The 22145-nt window shown below is 42.5% G+C and overlaps 1 protein-coding gene and 1 long non-coding RNA gene across 2 annotated transcripts in view; both read left to right on the top strand.

The window, feature by feature from the left end:
* The first annotated feature begins 2 nt into the window (after positions 1–2).
* Positions 3–22145, top strand: part of LOC138759068 (uncharacterized) — a 217247-nt gene continuing 195104 nt past the window's right edge. The window contains exons 1-2 of the long non-coding RNA XR_011354626.1: positions 3–91; positions 1474–1559. This is a non-coding gene — a long non-coding RNA (uncharacterized lncRNA). The remainder of the gene's footprint in view (positions 92–1473; positions 1560–22145) is intronic.
* Positions 89–14159, top strand: LOC138759067 (endophilin-B1-like). Its single transcript, XM_069928930.1, has 3 exons — positions 89–153; positions 4111–4329; positions 13100–14159. Exons 2-3 carry the CDS (start codon positions 4171–4173, stop codon positions 13283–13285), a joined length of 345 nt encoding a protein of 114 aa, XP_069785031.1. The 5' UTR covers positions 89–153; positions 4111–4170; the 3' UTR covers positions 13286–14159.

Below are 22145 nucleotides of genomic sequence, written 5' to 3'. Positions count from 1 at the left end.
AAGAAATTAGCGGCGGCGCCAGGATCTTCCTCAGCCGCGCGGTCCAGGGAAAGCGGGCGACCCACAGCCCGATGGGACCCACCCGTGAGAGGCTGGTACCGACAGGGTGTTTGGGTGGAGCTGAGGCGTCGGTGCGAGGCCGGAGGCCGCGGGGTAACTGGCAGCGGGAGGGGGCGGGAGAGGGGTAAGAAGGAGATTGGAACGTCTTTGGTTGGCGCATGCGCGATGGGTTCGCCACTTGGCGTTCGGTTTGCGCATGTGCGGCTGATACACATGTGCCAAATGACGGCCACAAAGCGAAAGCTTAGCGCAAGCGCGAACTGATGACTCGCGCATGCGCACAGAAATTAAGATGGCTGCCCCCAGCCGATGGACCCCGAGACACTGAGTTACAAACTCAATCCGCACATGTCTCTGTTCTCATTTGGAAAATCATTTGATGTTAAAAATAGGCTCTTAGACTTCAGGGCTCCTCACACGGGGGAAATCTCCGACTTGCGACCGTTTTGGTATCTGACTGATCATTCGGGCTCCATGACGGTCGCAAGTCGGGTCGCTTCGGAAGGGATGGAAAACCAATCCATTTTTCTTTGCTTCCCAATGCTCATAGAATGTGTCTGATTCCATCCGTTTTTCCTGATGTAGGATCACATTCTTCATCAAGATAGATGATATTTTTTAAAGTTGTGTCACTTGAACAATAATGTTCCTCCCCTTCTGATCCTGACTTACCGTGTGGGAAGCAGAAGTATCTTCACAGAATTTGCTCGAGACAAAATTGAGAACAAAGATCTTTATTATACTATTACAACAATGCAAAGTTGGGTGCTTCCCCTTACCCTGGGAATACACACAGATACTGAGGCAGACCCAACTTTTATACATTTCATTTCAGTACAGAGATACCTTCCCCCTAACATTCTTCTGCCTCCTGCATTGGTTTAGCATTAGGTAGTTCCACCCACGTGGATTCTAACTTCTTATCAGTTTATGTGCCTATCTGCAAACTTGTTAGCCAGGAAATATCATGAATTTGTTCTTTACTCATTAACCAATCCCCAAGACTTGCTAAAGCTATTTACTTGCTATCCTGTTTTGAAGATACTTATTTTATTATACTTTTATAACCCTTCCTAACCCTTCCTCCCATTCCAGCATCCCTTCACCCTGATTTAACCCATAAAACTTCATTTCTAATGAGCACTTGCTTGATTCCTCACATTCCAGTATCCCTTATCCTTAAGTTAACCCATTATACTTCATCCTTATTTAGCACTTGCTTGACTCCTCACATTCAAGTATCCCTTACACCATGTGTTTAAAATGTAATGTTTCTCAGTTACTTGTCCGAATGCCTTGAAAAATAGAGGGACTTTGGTGTTAACAATACAGCGTAAAGATTTCACCACCTTTTAAATTTATGATCTCTGAATTTCTGGTCATGTTTTCTATTTTGGTTGGTGTATCTTGCAGACCTATTTGGTTGCAGCAAGTAAGAAGTTATCACCATGTAGCATCCGCTGCGGCAGCGCTACCAAATAAAGAGACGTCCACACAAGGTAGTGTAAAACAAAGACTGGATTTACTGGTTTAAATTCCCCACATGTGCTTGCTGGCCTGGCCACTTCTGTTGACGTACCCTTTGACTTCCAGCAGACTTGCATCATTACGTCACTCTCCGGCCGGCTGGCCGCTACACGAAGTGAAGGACTCCTCAGCCCGCACATGGTGCTAGACGCGGGCTCCTTCTTGGCAATGAAGGGGTGTCTGTGCCATCTTGGACTGTCTGAGTGTTGCAGAGATTTGGCCTTTTTTGCTTGCCCCGTTGCTTGGCACTACAATGTCTGTGTTTATAAGGGGGAAATTATTTCAATGTTTTATTTACTTTTGTTACAGAATTCTTCCTAGATTATCTGTGTAACATTGAAGGTTTTGGGTTTTCATGAACAGCGATCATGATTCTACTCATAATTTGGTGACAAAATGGATGGGACACTTTTTACTAATGCCCCATGTGAATCAAAATTAAAATGAAGTGACAAAATTAGGAAGGTTTGTTTCCCCTTCTTTTTAAGCAGGATGTCAGGATGATTTTCATCTTGCTTGCTGAATTAAAATGTGATTTGTCTGTTCTTAATGGGAGCTGCCATATTGGCATTGCAAGGAGAGATGGGAAATGGGTCAGGTCCTTGGTGGTCCCAGTAATGCAATGCAGAAAGATGTCACGGGGCTGAATGTTGTTTAGGGAGGGAGAGGGTATTAATTTTTAGGAAACATGTGGCCAGCCACCTATCAATATTTTTTCTCAAATAGAAACTCCTGCTAGTAGAAGCCATTTCCTACTTTGAACAGGCCAAATTGTCATTATCTAAGAAGATATTGTTACAAGTCCAAAGGACCCCAAAACCCAGCAGCAATAGACATTCACCAGGACATGTGGTTTTTAAAACAGAAGTTCTTTTTAATCAACTTTAAACATGAAAATAGAATGAAACTTTTAACTTAACTAACCCAAATTAACCCCCTCCTAATTCTAAGCACACATGTTTGTAATGTGTTTAAATTTTATGAAAAGGTCTTTGTTTCACAGTTCAATCTCTCTTCTCCTACTTCCAAGTTCTCTGGATCCAGGCAATTCTTCTGCTGTGCACAGAATTGATCATGTATAAATTTCACCAGGTTTTGGTGCTCGAAAGGTAAATGTTTACCGCTCAGGTAAAGGTTCTTGTAGGGTTTGCAGAGAGTGATTTGTTGTTCCAGGATTTCCACAACTGAGGTACCACCATGAGTCACCTCAATGTCTCGCTGATCAAACTTGCCCCGTCAGGGTTTTCCAGATGGTAACTTCTTTCTTTAAGCTACCACAGAGTTCCATTCCTCTTATTCCAAACAACAGGAGTTCTTTCTTCTGCTCAAGCTGTTGTTAGATAAACAAAACCCAGGAGTGACTTTCCTGTAAGCACCCTGCAGAAAGGTACTTGCAGCCATCCTGGCTCCATTTCCAAACAATGGTCATTCATTTTATGACATCAGTTCGGTTAACACCTACTTGTGTATGTGCATAAATCTTCAATGTTTCAAATAAGATCTGTTTTAAAAGGTATGTATGTATGTATGTAACCTACACTAAATCTTACCAAAATCGCAAATATTACCAAATTCTCCAAATGTATTTATTCATTACAATATCACGTAAGGAGCATTTAAGAGACTCTTAGACAGGCATACATGGGTGAAAGAAAAACAGGTTGTAGAGGGCGCCACCGTCAGTTCACAGACTTACCTGACACATTGTGGGCTAACAGTGCTGGACGCCAAAGTACAGCCAGTGGATCAGATGAAGGCCCAGGGCTATAAAGCTGATAGCTTTAACGTGATGGTCCTATGGACCAGCAGTTGTTCGCCAATGAGCTCATTAACGTGCAGGGAATAAAAGATCTGTATGTCTGCAATAAACCAGTCTTGAGTTGACTACCTTTGTTTGTGTTTGCCCTTATTTAGTAGCTGCTACACATTGGTGATCCCAAAGTTAAGATTTAATGAATTTGAATCATTATGGAAAAGGAGGACATTTCAACAGCAGGAACAACTGCTGCCGCCATGACAGTTAATGCAGTTGGGCTTCATTTGCCTCCTTTCTGGACACATCAGCCACAAATTTGGTTTCTTCAAGCTGAAACCCAGTTTCATTTTTGGGGTATAATGGCGGAAGACACAAAATTTTGGCAAGTCGTGATTACATTGGGCGTGGCCACTGCATTGCCAGTAAGCAAGTTTTCTGCTCATCCTCCAGCAGAAGACCAGGGCACCAGGTTCCGGTAGTTTCTTCTTGACACATTGGAACTTACTTGATGAGCGTGGATTTGAACGTGGGAGGCCAAACTGACAAGAATCCATCATACCTGATGAATGAGATGCTGGCGTTGTCAGATGGTCCTTCCCATTGTCTGCTTTTTTAAACCTTATTTCTGTCAAAAATTCCCGCTCACGTGGCCATACACATTGGTAACATGGATTTTCACCATCTCCATGACGTGGCTCAAGAGGCTGACAGGCTCTATCGTACTCCGACACAAGAGTCTGCCCCAATACATCCTGTTTCTGTTGCAGAAGCATCTCCCGCATCCTACCAAACTCCAGTATCTGCAGTCCAAACCAAGAAAGAGGAACATGCTGATGTACATCGAGAGTGGTGATTTTACCATCGCCACTGGGGAAACTATGCCCATAAGTGCATCCAGCATGTACCTACTACAAAAAGAAGTCGGAAAACAAGAGCGCTGGAAGCTGGCATATATACAGGCCTATTGTATCTTCAGGACGATGCAGGTAAGCACAAATTTCTTGTAGACACAGGTGCTGAACTTAGTTTGCCGACCTATTTTGAAAGGACTCAAAAAACAGCACTTGACCCTGAGAGGGGCGAATGAAACTGCCATTCCAAGTTTTGGCACTAGATGAGTCGGAATAGGTGGAACCACGTTACATTGGAATTGTGTCCTCACTTCTGTCGCTCAACCTATTTTGGCTGTGGATTTTTTATGTTCCCACAACTTATTGGTAGACATAAAGCAGAGTAAACTAGTTCACATCACCATCTTTCAGACATATCCACTGGCATGCATCAAGGGGAGAGTTTCACAGCTCGGAGTACATACGTTACACATGGATGCATATACTGGTCTACTCCCTGAATTTCCCCATATTCTCACCCTGAACTCCAATGCCTCAAGAATAGTCCATGGTGGGTCTCATTACATAGACACATCAGGCCCACTGGCCCATGTCAGGGCTCAGCGTCTGGTGCTTGATAAATTGTGGCAGAATTTAAAGCAATGGAAGAATTGGGTATCATCCGATGCTCAAAGAGCCCTTGGACCTCACCTTTGCATATGGTAGTCAAGGAGACAGGCAGATGGAGACACTGCGGCAACTACTGTAGGCTTCATGATGACACAACACCTGACAGATACCCAATTCCACACATACAGCATTTCGCCGCCCATCTACATCATTGCCGCATACTTTCAAAGATTGATTTGGTTAAGGGATATTATCTGATACCAATTCATGAGAATGATATGACCAAGACAGCAATTATTACGCCGTTTGGTCTTTATGAATTCCTCAGAATGCCATTTGGTATGAATGCCATGCAAACTTTTCAGTTGCTTATGGACGCTCTTGGCAGAGATTTAGACTTTGCGCTTATTTATTTGGACGACTTCCTTGTAGCAGTCAAAATGAGCAAGGTCACCGCCTCCATTTGTGCTGCCTTTTCCAATGGCTCCAAGACTTTGGACTGACAATTAATCTTGAGAAGTGTCAATTTGGCAAGTGAACCATAGAATTCTTAAGGCATAAAATTACAGCAGACGGCATATCTCCATTATCAGGCAAGGTAGACGACATCCATAAAATCTCCAGACCTGTCACTGTCAAACGGCTGGAAAAGGTTTTGGGAATGATAATTTTTTAATCACAGATTTATTCCTGGGATTGCTGACATCCTGCAACCCCTGTTTGACATCATCTCTGCTCCAAACAAAAACATTACTAGACCTCAGAGGCAGAGGTTGCATTTATGTCCGCCAAATAATTATTAGCCAAAGCAGCAATGCTTGCGCATCCAAATCCTGAAACTGCATTGATGCCTCAGGAACAGCTGTGAGTGCAGATCTGGAACATACGTCAATGGCCATTATCAGCCCCTTGCCTTCTTGAGTCGTCATCTAAGACCAGCAGAAATTAAATACAGCACCTTTGATTGAGAGCTATTAGCACTTTATCTGTCTATAAGGCACTTTCGTTATATCTTGTAAGGTCGACATTTCACCATATTCACAGACCATAAACTTCTAATTTTCACCTTGAGCAAATTCACAGATCTTTGGTTGGCAAGACAACAACTACATTTGTCCTACATTTCGGAGTTTACTACGGACATACGTCATATTTCAGGAAGGGACAATCTGGTCGCAGATGTGCTCTCTAGATCAAGTGTGTGCCATATTCAAGGTGGAGTCAACATTGCTGAACTGGCTGCGGCACAATCTGCGGATCCGGATATACAGGCACACAGTATAGCTATCACTGGACTCGACATTCAACAGGTGGCACCACAACATGACATTCACAATTTATCACACCCATCCATCTGGACTTCAGTCAAAGTAATGTCAAATAAGTACATGTGACATGGGCTGAAAAAAGACGTCACTCAATGGACCCGATCGTGTATATCCTGCCAATCTGAAAATTCCGCACCACACCAAGGCACCCCTGCAGTCTTTCCTGACAATACGCAGAAGATTAGAGCATGTGGATGTGGTTGGACCATTACCAGTATCACAGGACACGAGGGATATTCTCACGGTAGTTGACCACTTCACACGCTGGCCAGAGGCCATTCCATTACCAGTCAGTAACACTGAGGCATATGCTAAAACATTCATCTTAAATTGGATGTGCCGACACACATAACCGTGGACCACAGTTCACTTTGGCATTATGGGCTTCCTTGTCTCATTTTTTTGGTACACAGTTGCACCACACTACTGCGTACCATCTGCAGTCCAATGGCCTGGTGGAACGTTTCCATCATCAACTTAAATCTTCACTGAAGGCCCGACGCACTGGTCTCAACTGAGTCGATGAACTACATTAGGTTCTATTAGGAGTATTAACAAAAGAAAATCTGTCTGCATCATCTGGAGAATTGATGTTTCGTCCGGCCCTTATGGTTCCAGGAGATATTCACTTTAGAAGCAATTCAGACATGGACATCCTTTAACAACTCCGCAAGGGTATTGCTAACAGCAAACCATCCTCCACCAACTGGCATGGCAAACCTAGCCAACAAGTGCCCCAATCACTATTAAACACTGAATTCGTATTCATACGAAGACAGGTTCCACAGGCACCCTTATTAAAACCACATGAAGGACCATTTTGTTTCATTAAGAGATATGGAGTGGTATATACATTGGACATCGGGGGGCATCCACAGCTATTCAGCATGGACAGACTTAAACCCGCCATACGACCCTACTTCATCAGTTCAGTGCCATCAACCCAGGCGACATGGACGTCTGCCTAAATCAAGCGTATCTGGCATTTTAAGTTATAGTGACGATTTTGGGGGGTGTGATATAGCGAGTGCACAGCGCGGTATTGTGAACCGCCACCGTCAGTTCATAGACTTAATTGACAGATCGCGGGCTAACAGAGCTGGGTGCCAAAGTACAGCAAGTGGATCAGTTGAAGCCCCTGCCTAAAGGTGCGGGGCGCTAATGGCTCGTAGCTTTAACCTGTTGGTCCTGTGGACCAGAAGGTATTCACTAACGAGCTCATTAACAGGCAGAAAATAAAAGGTCTGTGTATGTCTGCAATAAACCAGTCTTGAGTTGACTACCATTGTGTGTGTTTGCCTTTATTTAGTAACATCTACCGCAGTAGCCGCTACAGGGCATTATTTTTTTTGTTAGAAATATCTAGATCAGCACAACATTTTGGGCCAAAGGGCTTGTACCGTCCTGTAATATTCTGTTATTTCAGTTATTGCTTGACTTTGAATATCTGCTGTAAGCAATGTGAGACTTCAATAATGTAGCAAATGTGCACAGCAACATTGGAGTCAGGAGTTTGTATCTCCTGGTTGACTTGAGCTTTGTGAAGGGTTGTATCTGGATTTGAGTCGTTTGACACCTTGTCCATGGAAATTGTGGCTCAAAAGCTACTGAAGTATTTGGAAACATCGTCATCGGTCCTCTTTCAAACTCGTCTGAATTTCTTGGATGAAGAAACATTGCTCTGAAACTTACTCTGTGAGAGTTTATTTTCCTCTCTTGCAGGAGGTTTCCGAATCTCTTCCACATGATGAATCTGTTCTCTTTTCAAAGAGAGAGTGGAGTGGCTATTTTCTTCCACAATGATTCCATAAACCCAGTCAAGGACTGAACTCAGTCACCATTTAAAAATGGTTATGTTGCAAATACAAGATCACTTTTACTTTATTCTTCAAAAGTGGCCATTTCCATGGACACAACGAGGCTGCCCTCTTGATCTCAAAGAGACAGAAGTGGTCTTTCTCCTTAAAATCCACTTGTTACTCCTGGTCAAAGGAGAAGACTATGTAACTGTACCATCTCTGATGACTGTATGTTCAATCCTCTCTTCCCTACAGGATGGACAACAACTTCTGCATCTCGTTTGTAATGTTTCTCCAAAATGTCTCATCACATGACATGTGCCACCATTTCTTCCTTTGAAGTCCACTATGTCTCTTCAAAAGGATGAATCATGAGCCAACGGACTCCAGCCTGTCTGCGCAGGAACTTGAATCAAGAACTTGCTTATTCAAACCGCTGCCATCTCTCAGCACTCTATTGACTTAGTTTCAATTTTAAAAAATACACCTAATCAACAGATGGTCTCTCCGTTTGACCAGCAGTCTTTCCTTCCTTCACAAATTCTTCAGGTTTTAATAAAGCAAACATTCCATTGTTCTTAGTATCTCAAGAACCATTAAAACTTGCATTTTAAGTATGAGCTGTTTTGTGAAGTGTTTGTGTTTGTGACCTACACAACTCCTACAATCCATCTCTTTCAAAAACATGTCAATATACAATTTTTAAATATATAATCTGTCACTGGTCAGATGGAGCATAGGAGTTGTGATAAAATCAATGGTGTCCTTGCAAAGGAAAAGGGGGATGAGATATAATCCAGGTAGCTCTGGCAAGTTGAGTTTGTAATAGTTTGAAACTTGAACCTCTCTCTCTATTTCAGGAGACAATTTACTGTCATGTAATTAAAAAGTGTCATATCACACAAAATTGCTTTTTTCCTGCTGTGAGGCAGACAGATTCGCCATTGGCAGAAATTGCCTGAAATGCCTTTTGCAGTCAGAGAAAGAAGCAAAAGAGAGTCGTGCTCTCCCCCTTCCCCTCTTCCACCCCCCCCCCCACCCTAATCCCTGGGCCAAGTCACTGAGGGCTTGTGGATTCTCTTTCAATGCTCATAGACTAATCCAAGTCATTGGCAATGCGTGCTCCTGTTTTGAACCTCTGACACGATTAGGAACCAATTCTTCTTTGGCTTGGCTTCGCGGACGAAGATTTATGGAGGGGGTAAATGCCCATGTCAGCTGCAGGCTTGTTTGTGGCTGACAAGTCCGATGCGGGACAGGCAGACATGGTCGCAGGGGAAAATTGGTTGGTTGGGGTTGGGTGTTGGGTTTTTCCTCCTTTGCCTTTTGTCAGTGAGGTGGGCTCTGCGGTCTTCTTCAAAGGAGTTTGATGCCCGCCGAACTGTGAGGCGCCAAGATGCATGGTTTGAGGCGATATCAGCCCACTGGCAGTGGTCAATGTGGCAGGCACCAAGAGATTTCTTTAGGCAGTCCTTGTACCTTTTCTTTGGTGCACCTCTGTCATGGTGGCCAGTGGAGAGCTCGCCATATAACACAATCTTGGGAAGGTGATGGTCCTCCATTCTGGAGGTGTGACCCACCCAGCGCAGCTGGATCTTCAGCAGTGTGGACTCGATGCTGTCGACCTCTGCCATCTCGAGTACTTCGACGTTAGGGATGAAAGCGCTCCAATGAATGTTGAGGATTAGCACCCACTCATATCACAAGTCTGATACCTGATACTCTTTTAGCCAGTTTCGAACCAGTCTCTAGCAATCCACGGCCTGGTGTGAGTTCCTTGACTGCTTTCTCCAGAAGCCCACAACCTGCTTGGGTTCCTCTCCTCTAATTTCCAATAGCCTATCACCTATGTGGGTCCTTCAGCAGCAGAACCCCTCATTGGTCTGGTTCCATGGTCACTGACCTGTGGATTGAATCCTCTGCTTCTCAGATGTTGATTGTGTGTGGTCTTCCTGTTTTCTGGTGCCCTGTGTTAGTTCTCCGCTTCCCCAGAGTTTGTGGTGGCGAGGAAATCCAACACATCTAAATAAACATTTTACAACTTAGAGGAGAATCTCGTATGTCTAGAAGGATGGAAAGGGCATTATTATAAATTGAAGTCTAATATTTGAATATTCAGGTGCCAAATTTGCAAAAACATAGAGTATATATTTCTCAAACTAATGTAATTTTTTCCAAAGACATAAAACTTTGAAATTTTGCATGTCATCTTGGCATCCCTAAAAATATATCTGATTTCCGAGAAAGTGAAATACATTTCCTCATCACCGCTAACATTAATTTAACAAATTTCAATTGATACTTTAATAGTTTAAATTTGATCCTTGTTCCTTCAATATTTCCTAATAAAGGTAAGGTTGGATTTTGAAGAAAAACAACTCCTATAACTTGTTCCAAAAAATTTGTAATTCTCCCCAAAAAGATCTTGCATAAGGACAAAGCTAGGTTGAATGCAAGGAAGTTGCTACATCTTCACCACCCCTAAAACATTGATCTGATAATTCTGATATTATTCTATTCAATTTCTCTGGTGTAAGAAGTAACTGTAGAAGAAAAAAACTAGTTGTGAATTCCTTCATCACTGCTGCAGTGTGGAACTCTGGTCAATAGATCCAAAATGCTGAGTTGAAGTGAATTAATACAACTCCCTTGGATCACGTGATCTCTGTGGCCAAATTATCTTCCTATAGAGCTTTTCATATCCAACTGCCTGAGTCACCTTACTCCAAGAGCAGCTTCAGATAAAATCCTTGGTGACATCTGCTACATTACTGATGTAAAAAGAATTAAACTGAACTAATTTATGTCTTACATGGAGATCCTTACATGGATATGCCCATATTTGCCAATCAATTACAATATTCAGATCCATTTCCCACCTTTGTCTCGACTTAAGAACTCCTCATTTAAAAGTTCGTACTTGTAATGAAGAGGCCATTATCGAAGTAAATTTTTTAACAATTCCTCTAGGAAGAATTTCTATTTCAGTATAACATGGTTGGTCCGAACTTATCCTTCAAATATGCTCGTAGTTGGAAATAGCAAAAAAGATTGCTATGAGTTATATGATAATAATTTATCAGTTGCTCTGATGACATTAGTTGACCCCTTTTCATAACAATCTTCCAAATTTATAATCCCCTTACGAAACAAAACCAGCTATCCAGAAATTTATGATCCTTTGAAAAAGATACGACGATTTTGAATCAAAGCCATTCTGGGTGATGTACATTCACTTAGACCAATTTCATCATTTATTTTATTCCATATATTAAACAAATGTTTCAAAATGGTGTATCTTTATCACCAACCATTAATATCAAATCCCACTTGTAGATAAATTCTTCTGCTTTTCTCTCTCCTATTTTATTTGATGTCAATGTTTCTCTTTCAAAAAAGGAAGCAAGAAATCTCATTTGAGCTGCTCGATAACAATTTTTAAAATCAGGAAGCTGTAGTCCTGTCAATGCAGAATTTGCATTGGGTCACTTGTAACATGGCATTCAATCGGAAATGGGTTCACATGACATAAAACCACCATGTAGACTGTTTTCTATGAATGGAATACAAGAGGAGGGTTGTCTAGGTCTTCCACAGGATTTAGATCACAAGGTCTAGGAGCAGAAGTAGGCCCATCGAGTCTGTTCCACCATTCTGCCACTCAGCCCCACTGCCCAACTTTCTACCCATAACCCTTGATTCCTTGATTAATCAAATACCTGTCAATCTCTGCCTTAAATATACCCAATGATCTCAGTTCACAGATTCACAACCCATTGACAAAATCAATTTTTCCACATCTGTTTTATCACCCTTTTATCCTGTAATTATGCTCTCTTGTCGTAGAGTCACCTACCATGGGAAGCATCTTTGCCATATCTTCCAGCATTTGAAATGCCTCTGAGGTCCCCCTTATCCTTCTGTACTCCAACTAGTACAGTCGAAGAGTCAACAATTGTTCCTAATAAACTAACCCTATCATTCCTGATATTCAAGTAAATCATCTTTGAACCTCCTCCAACACCAGCACATCTTTTCTCAAATACGGCATCCAAAACTCTAATTCTGATTGAATGGAAAGACAATTCTCCAACAACACATACACAACGGTTAAATGATATTATGTCTTGTCGATATTAAAAAAAAATTGGAGTAAAATAATAACTTTCAAAAGATTCAAGGGTCCATTAATGGACTATTATCATAACTTTAAGAATTAAGGTTGTTCAGAAGCTTGGTGCTGTGTTACGAGACCAGAGGATCTCAAAACCCAGCAGAAATAGATATTCACCTGAAAAATGGTTACTTAAACAAAAGTTGATTTTAATTATTTTTAAACATGAAAATGGAATTACACTTTAACTTATCACTATTTTACTACTTCAACTTACTTTATCTAACTTAACCCCCTTCTAATTCTAAGTGCACATGTGTGTAATGTGTGTGTAAGTTCAGAAAAGTTCTTTAGTTCACAGTCTCATTCCTCCAAGTTCACTGGTTGCAGGCCATTCTGATACTGTGCACAGAATTTAAGTTCACCAGATTTTGGTGCTCTAAATATCAATGATTACAGTTCAGGAAGGTTCTTGATGGTTTTCAGAGAGAGGTGTGTTTTTCAGGGAAGTATTAGGGTGTTTTTGACTCAACGTACCAGCATCTGAAGTCAGTTACCTCTTCAGTAAAGCTCTGATAGCTTTAGCATGGAGCAGAGCTGAGCCAGGACTTTGCAGGTATTTAAGGGAGTGTGTGGGCAGAGTTTGTTCTGGACCAACAATCTCACCAAATGACTCTGCTTGAAATCAAGATCAAACCATTTTGAGGAATACAACAGGAATTGTTCAACAAGAGCCTGGTGTTCCCTGATGAGTTTTCTTTCAATAGTGGAAATTATTTTTTTTAAAGCCCGTTAATCTTCCTGATACAGATCTTTGTATTGAACTGACGGGTTGCAACCTGTTGTTAACTTGGAGGCCTTTAATGGGGTGACTGGGAGGTATCTTTGCTTTAACCAACCAGTTCTATTGCAATTTTCCAGCTGTAGGATGAGGTGCAGTTGCTTGCAAGTTTAGCAAGTGGGATTAAGATGTGAAACTACAGGTCACAGCGCCATTTTTGTTTTTGAAAATGCAAATATGAAAATTTTAACTTTGGTCTCCTGGTTTGCTTAAGTTTACAGAGGAGATGTTGGGTCAAGCTGAGAAGACAGAGTTGGATGCCTATTTGGTGAATCTGCTGGGCAAAGCAGAAAGCACAAAACGAGGGTCTAAAAAAATAATGAAGCAGACTGAAGTGCCATTGAACCAAACCCAAGTAACGAATTTAATTTTGTGCAGAATACTTAAGAGACCTATTTAAATGAACAAAATCTGATTAGAAAAGAAGTTTATGGAATGTTTGGAAGTTAACATAACATAACAATTACAGCACGGAAACAGGCCATTAGGCCCTTCTAGTCCACACCGAACCAAACACCCCTCTCTAGTCCCACCTCCCTGCACAATGCCCATAACCCTCCACACCTATTCTGTCCATATATCTTGCCAACATTTCCTTGAATATTACCATCGATCTCACTTCTTCCCCTTATACTTTTGAATACCTCTATCAAATCAGATGTTCTCAATTCTCAATATTTGCCATGTTAACATAACATATAACATAACATAACAATTACAGCACGGAAACAGGCCATTAGGCCCTTCTAGTCCACACCGAACCAAACACCCCTCTCTAGTCCCACCTCCCTGCACAATGCCCATAACCCTCCACACCTATTCTGTCCATATATCTTGCCAACATTTCCTTGAATATTACCATCGATCTCACTTCTTCCCCTTATACTTTTGAATACCTCTATCAAATCAGATGTTCTCAATTCTCAATATTTGCCATGTTAACATAACATATAACATAACATAACAATTACAGCACGGAAACAGGCCATTAGGCCCTTCTAGTCCGCACCGAACCAAACACCCCTTTCTAATCCCACCTCCCTGCACAATGCCCATAACCCTCCATCTTCTTCTCATCCATATACCTGTCCAACCTTTTCTTAAATAATACAATTGACTCCGCCGCCACTATTTCTCCCGGAAGATCATTCCACACGGCTACCACTCTCTGAGTAAAGAATTTCCCCCTCATGTTACCTCTAAACCTCTGCCCCTTAATTCTTAACTCATGTCCTCTTGTTTTAAACTTTCCTCCTCTTAACGGAAATAGTCTATCCACATCCATTCTGTCTATCCCTTTCATAATCTTAAATACTTCTATCAAATCCCCTCTCAACCTTCTACGCTCCAAAGAATAAAGACCCAATCTGTCCAATCTCTCCCCATACTCCAGATGCTTAAACCCAGGCAACATTCTGGTAAACCTTCTCTGCACTCTCTCCACTCTGTTTATATCCTTCCTATAATTAGGCGACCAGAACTGCACACAGAACTCCAAATTAGGCCGCACCAACGTCTTATACAATCTCAACATCACCTCCCAACTCCTATATTCCATGCAATGATTGATAAAGGCCAGCATACTAAAAGCCTTCTTCACCACCCTATTCACGTGAGTTTCTACCTTCAGGGAACAATGTACCGTTACTCCTAAATCTTTCTGCTTTTCTGTATTCATCAATGCTCTCCCATTTACCACATGTGTCCTGTTCTGATTCTTCTTAGCAAAATGAAGCACCTCACACTTATCAGCATTAAATTCCATCTGCCATTTTTCAGCCCACTTTTCTAAGCAGCCCAAATCCCTCTGCAATCCTTGAAAACCTTCTTCATTATCCACTATTCCACCTATCTTAGTATCGTCTGCATATTTACTAATCCAATTCACCACCCCATCATCAAGTTGCCACAAAAAAATCTAGCATATAAATTAGATGTAAATAAGGGAAATGAACAACACAATGAGCCTGGTGTCAGAGTATCTGCCTCACTCTAACGTACATCACCGTTAAACCTTCTCCCCAATATGAGCCTGATGTCAAAGTATCTGTCTCAGTCTACCGTACATCACCATTAAAAAATCTACCCACTGTCAGAGTATCTGCCTACGTCTATCATATCCCACCATTAGACATTTTCTTAACAGTGAAACCAGTGTCACTTTGTCTGTCATAGTTTACTGTACAGCACTGTTAAACATTCTCCCCACTGTCAACCCAGTGTCACACTATCTGCGTCAGTTTCCCTGACACCACCAGTAAACCTTCTCCCCACTGTGAACCTGGTGTCATTGTTTCTGCCTCAGTCTACTGTACTTCATTGTAAAACATTCTCCAAACTGTGAAACTGGTGTCAATGTATCTTCCACAGTTTATAGTACATCACTGTTAAAGCTTTCCACTACTGTGAACTTGGTGTCACAGTATCTGCCAAAGTCTACCTTACATCACCAGTAAACCTTCTACCCACTGTGAGCCTGGTGTTACAGCATCTGCCACAGTTTGTTGTACACCCATTAAACATTCTCCCCACTATGAACATGGTGTCACAGTATCTGCCTCAGTCTACCGTACATCACAGTTAAACCTCATCCCCACTGTGGGCCTGGTGTCATGGTATTTATCTCAAATGACCATACATTGCCATTAAACCTTCTCCCCACTGTGAACCTGGTGTCACAGTATCTGACACAGTTTATCGTACATTACTGTTAAACCTTTTCATCCTGTGAACCTTGTATCACAGTATCAGACTCAGTCTACCATTCATCATCGTTTAAGCTTCTCCCCCTGTGAATCTGGTTTCACAGTATCTGCCTCAGTCAACCGTACATCACTGTTAAACTTGCTCCCCACTTTGAAGCTGGTGTCTGAGTATCTGCATACGTCTAATATACATCACCATCAAACATTCTTCCAACTGTGAAACCAGTGTCACTTTGTCTGCCCCAGTTTTTTGTACACCACTGTTATACATTCACCCCATTGTGAACCCGGTGTTACAGAATCTGCCTCAGTTTCCCTTACATCACCAGTAAACCTTCTTCCCACTGTAAGGCCAGTGTTATTGTATCTGCCAACATCTACTGTACATAACCGTTAAACCTTCTCCCCACTGTCAACCTGGTGTCACAGTACTGCCCTAGTCTAGCGTACATCACCGTTAAAATACCTTTTCACTACTGTGACCTCAGTGTCACAATATCTGCCAAAGTCTACCGTACAGCACATTAAACATTCTCCCCAATGTGAACCTGCTGTCACAGTATCTGACATAGGTTATAGTACATTATTGTTAAACCTTTTTCCTACTGTGAACCCCCATTGTCTTAGTATCTATCTCAGTCTATCGTACATCACCATTGAACAATCTCCCCGCTGTGAAGCTGGTGTCAGCGTATCTGCCTCTGTCTATTGTATCCCAACATTAAACATTCTCCCAACAGTGAAATCAGTGTCACTTTATGTGCCACAGTTTTCTGTACATCATTGTTTATCCTCCACCCCCTGTATACCTAGTGTCACAGAATCTGCCTCAGTCTACCATACACCATAGTTAAACCTTCTCCCAACTGTGACCCTGGGGTCACAGTATCTTACACACTTTATTGTACATCACAGAAAAGCGTTCTCCTCATTGTCAATTTGGTGTCACAGTATCTGCCTCTGTCTTCCGTCATCACCATTAAACCACTCACCACTGTGAACCTGGTGTCAGTTTATCTGCCACAGCTTATTTTTCATCACCCTATAAACTTTTTCCCATTGTGAACCCGGTGTCACGGTATCTGTCTCAGACTCCCGTAAATCACCGTTGAACCTTCTACCCACTGTGTACCCGGAGTCACAGTATATGCCTCAGTCTACCGAACATCACCATTAAAATGTCTCCCCACTGTTAACTCTGTGTCACTGTATCTGCAACAATGTATCGCGTTTCACGTTTAAACCTCGTCCACACTGTGAACCTGGTGTCACAGTACCTACCACAGTTCGTTGAACCTCAATGTTAAACCATCTCACTAATGTGAACCCAGTTTCACAGTATCCGTTTCAGTCTACCGTACATCACTGTTAAACCTTCTACCCACTGTGAACCCGGTATAAAAGTACATGCCAGAGTTTATTTTGTATCACTGATAAACCTTCTCCCCACTGTGAACCAGGTTTTCACAGTATCTGACACAGTTTATCGTACATTACCTTTCTCAATGTTGTGAACCCGGTGTCACAGTAATCGGTCTCAGTCTACATTAAATCAATGTTAAACCTAATCCCCACTGTGCACCTGGTGTCACAGAACCTGCTACAGTTTATCGTATGTCACAATTAAACCTTCTCACTACTGTAAAACCGGTATCACTGTATCTGCAACAGTGTATCGTATAAAACCGTTAAACCTCCTTCCCACTGTGAACCTGGTGTCACAGTATCTGACAGTTTATCATGTGTCACTGATGAACCTCCCCACTATGAATCCGGTGTAACAGTATCTACCTCAGACTCCTGTAAAACACCGTGAAATCCTCTCCCCACTGTGTACCCGGTGTCACAGTATAAGCCTCAGTCTACCAAATATCAGCATTAAACCTTCTTCCCACTATGAAAATGGTGTCACATTATCTACCTCAGTCAAACATACATCACTGTTAAACCTTCTTCATACTGTGAACCTGGTGAAATAATATTTCCCTCAGTCTCCAGAAAATCACCATGAGAATTTCTCCCCACTGTTAACTCTGTGTCACTGTATCTGCAACAATATATCTCGTGTCACGTTTAAACCTCATCCACACTGTGAAACTGGTGTCACAGTACCTGTCACAGTTCATTGAACCTCAACGTTAAACCATCTCACTAATGTGAACCCAGTTTCACAGTATCCGTCTCAGTCTACCATACATCACCAATAAACCTCCTCCCCACTGTGAACCTGGTTTTCAAAGTATCTGACACAGTTTATCCTTCATCACTGATAAACCTTCTCATTGATCTGAATTCGGTGTCACAGTTTCTGTCTCAGTGCGCCATACATCATCGTTAAAGCTGTCTCCCACGGTTCCCCACTGTTTCCCATCAGTTTCCCATTGTTCCTCAGCTATTTCCCACCAGTTCCCCACTTTTCCCCATGGTTCCCCACTGTTCCACTAATTTCCCAATATTTTCCCTACTGTTCCCCCATTCTCCACAGTTCGCTATCTGTTCCCCACTGCTCCCCACTATTCACCCCATTTCTCCACTGTTCCTCAGTGATCCTCACTTTACCCCATCTCTTCCATCCATTTATCAATTTTTCCCACTGTTGCCCTCAATACACCATTGTTCCCCAACTGTTCCCCACCTATCACACACTTTTGAACAATGTTGCACACTTTCTCCAATGTTCGCCTTTTGTTCCCCATTGCTCTCCCCGTTACCCTGTGTTCCCCTCCGTTCCCCACAGTTCTTCACTGTTCCCCACTTTTCTCCAGCTGTTCCCGAACTGTTCCCCACTGTTACCCTCTGTTCCCTACTGTTCTCCATTTCTCCCACTTTTCCCTTCTGTTCCACATCTCTTCCCCACTGTTCCCCACAGATCCCAACTGTTACCAACAATACCCCATGGTTCCCCATTGTTGCCCATCAGATGCTCTTCTTTCCAATCTATGCTCCATTTTTCCACACTGTTTCGCACAGTTCTCCAGTGTTCACCATCTGTTCCCAACTGCTCCCAGGAATTACCCACTGTTCCCCATGGGTTCACTCTGTTCCCCATCTGTCCCCACAGTTCTACAGCTGTCCCCCCTGTTCCACACTGTTCCCTACTTTCCCCCACTGTTCTGCATCTGTTCTGCCAAGTGCAAGTGAGGACAAAAATGGAAGGTTAAGCCAAATGAATGTGTGGCTGAGGGGCTGGTGTAAAAGATAGGGTTTTGGCTTCTTGGACCATTGGGGTCTCTTTTGGGGAAGGCATGACCTTTACAAAAAGGATGGGTTACACCTAAACCCAAAAGGGGTCAATATATTGGCAGTTAGGTTTGGTGCAGCCGTCGGATGCGGTTTAAACTACTTTGGCACTGGGATGGGAACCTGTATGATAAGCAAAGGACAGGAAAGATAAAATAGGAAAAGTTGGGTTAGGCAGTGTAAGGAAAAATCAGAAAGAGCAAGGAGGGTGAAAAAAGCAAATCTGAAGGCTTTATATCTTAATGCAAGAAGCATTCGGAACAAGGTAGATGAATTGGGTGTGGAAATTGAGACAAACAAATACGATTTGATTGGGATTACAAAACATGGCTGCAAGGTGGGCAAGACTGGGAGCTTAACATCCCGGGGTATACAATATTTTGGAGGGGTAGACAAGAAAGAAAAGGGGGTGGGGTAGCTTTGATGGTGAGAGAAGGAACCGACACAATTGACAGGAAGGATATTAACTCGGAAGATACGGAATTTATATGGGTAGAACTGAGGAATAGCAAGGGGTGAAAAATGTTAGTGGGGGTGGTATATCGGCCTCCAAATAGTAATGTAGAGGTGATAATAAGGGAAATTAGAGAAACATGCAATAAGGGAACAGCTGTCATTATGGGAGACTTTAATTTACATATCGATTGGACTAGTCAAATTAGTAAAAATACTGAGGAGGAGGAATTCCTTGAATGTTTACGGGACGGTTATCTAGACCAATATGTCGAGGAACCAACTCGGGAGCAGGCCATTTTAGACTGGGTATTATGCAATGAAAATGGCCTAATCAGCAATCTTGTTGTACGCGGCCCTTTGGGTAGGAGCGATCACACCATGATCGAATTCTCACTCGACATGGAGAGTGAAGAAATTATCACCGAGACTAAAGTCCTGAATTTCAATAAAGTGAATTATGATGGTATGAGACGGGAGTTGAGTAAGATTGATTGGGTGGTTTATGGTGGGTGGGGGGGGGGGGGGGTGACGGTGGATAGACAATGGAAAGCATTCAAAGATCTAATGGAAGAATTGCAGAAATCATTTATACCGATTTGACATAAAAGTAAACCAAGAAAGGTGACTCAACCGTTGATAACAAAGGAAATTAGAGACAGCATTGGGTCCAAAGGGAGAACATATCAATTGGCCAAAAAAAGTACCAAATCCGAAGACTGGGAACAGTTCAAGATGCAGCAAAGGAGGAGAAAGGGATTAATCAAGAGGGCAAAAATAAATTATGAAAGTAAGCTTGCGGCAAACATAAAAACCAACTGCAAAAGCTTTTATAGATATGTCAAGAGGAAAAGATTGGTGAAATCCAGAGTAGGTCCCTTGCAGGCAGAACCAGGGGAATATATAATGGGGAATAAGGAAATGGCAGACCAATTAAATTCTTACTTTAGATCTGTTTTAACAAGAGAGGATACAATAACCTCGCAAGGATGTTGGGAAACATAGACACTAATGCAAGGGAGGAACTGAAAGAAATCAGTATCTCTAAGGACATGGTCTTGGGAAAATTGAAGGGATTGAAGGCCGATAAATCCCAAGGGCCTGATAATCTACATCCTAGGGTACTTAAAGAAGTGGACATTCAGATGCTTTAAAAATAATTTTCCAGAACTCGATAGACTCAGGATCAGTTCCCATGGATTGGAGGGTAGCTAATGTTACGCTACTATTTAAAAAGGCGGGTAGAGAAAAAGTGGGGAATTATAGGCTGGTGAGCCTTACATCAGTAGTGGGCAGAATGATGGAATCCATTATTAAGGATGTAATAGCGGAGCATATGACTAGCAGAGAAGGGATCGGACGGAGTCAACATGGATTTACAAAAGGTAAATCGTGCTTGACAAATCTATTGGAATTCTTTGAGATGGTGACAGGTAAAATAGATGGGGGAGAGCCAGTGGATGTGGTGTACCTGGATTTCCAAAAGGCCTTGATAAGGTTCCACATAAATGACTGGCATGCAAAATCAAGGCTCATGGGATTGGGGGCAAGGTATTGATGTGGATTGAGAACTGGCTGGCAGATAGAAGACAGAGAGTTGGGATAAACAGCTCATTTTCTGAGTGGCAGGCGGTGACCAGTGGGGTGCCACAGGGATCTGTACTGGGACCCCAGCTGTTCACAATTTACATTAATGATTTAGATGAGGGGATTGGATGTAATTTCTCCAAATTTGCAGACGACACTAAGCTAGGAGGGGTTGTGTGCACTGAAGAGGGGGTCAGGAAGCTCTAGTGTGATTTGGATAAATTGGGGGACTGGGTAGATACATGACAAATGCACTACAATGTGGATAAATGTGAGCTTATCCACTTTGGTAATACAAACCGGAGGGCAGATTACTATTTGAATGGCAATAGATTGGGAGATGGGGAAGTGCAGAGAGATCTAGGGGTTCTTGTGCACCAGTCACTGAAGGCGAGCATGCAGGTACAGCAGGCGGTTAAAAAAGAAAATGGTATGTTGGCCTTCATATCAAGAGGATTTGAGTATAGGAATAAGGATACCTTACTGCAGTTGTACAGAGCCCTGGTGAGAGCACACCTGGAGTATTGTGTGCAGGTTTGGTCGCCTTATCTGAAGAAGGATGTTCTTGCAATGGAGGGAGTGCAAAGGCGATTCACCAGGCTGATACCTGGAATGACAGGAATAACTTCTGAGGAAAGATTGCACAATTTGGGATTGTACTCGCTAGAGTTTAGAAGATTGAGAGGGGATCTCATAGAGACATATAAAATTCTGGCAGGACTGGACAGAATGGATGCGGAAGGGATGTTTCCAATGGTGGGGGTGTCCAGAACCCGGGGCCATGGTTCGAGGATAATAAGCAAACCATTTAGAACCGAGATGAGGAGGAATTTCTTTACCCAGAGCGTGGTGAATCTGTGGAATTCATTGCCACACAGAGCAGTAGAGGCAGGTTCATTGAATATATTTAAGAGGGAATTAGATATATTTCTTCAGTATAAGGGAATTAGGGGTTACGAGAGAAGGCGGGGACGGGGTACTGAACTTTAAGATCAGCCATGATCTCATTGAATGGTGGAGAAGGCTCGAAGGGCCGAATGACCTACTCTTGCTCCTATCTTCTATGTTTCTATGTTTCTGCCCTGTTGCCCATTTTCCCCAATCTTCCCCCCTGTTCTACACTGCTCCCCACTGTGCCACTCTGTTCCTCATTCTTCCCCTTAGTTCTTCACTGTTCCCCACTGTTCCATAGTGTTCTCCATTTGAACCCCCTGCTCCACACTGTTCACTATTTTTCCCCAATATTCTGCATCTGTTCCACCCTGTTCCCCTCTA

Source organism: Narcine bancroftii, chromosome 3, assembly GCF_036971445.1.
Source record: "Narcine bancroftii isolate sNarBan1 chromosome 3, sNarBan1.hap1, whole genome shotgun sequence".
Classification (NCBI taxonomy): domain Eukaryota; kingdom Metazoa; phylum Chordata; class Chondrichthyes; order Torpediniformes; family Narcinidae; genus Narcine; species Narcine bancroftii.
Note: the sequence above shows the minus strand (reverse complement) of the source record. Positions and strands in the feature narration are given on the sequence as shown.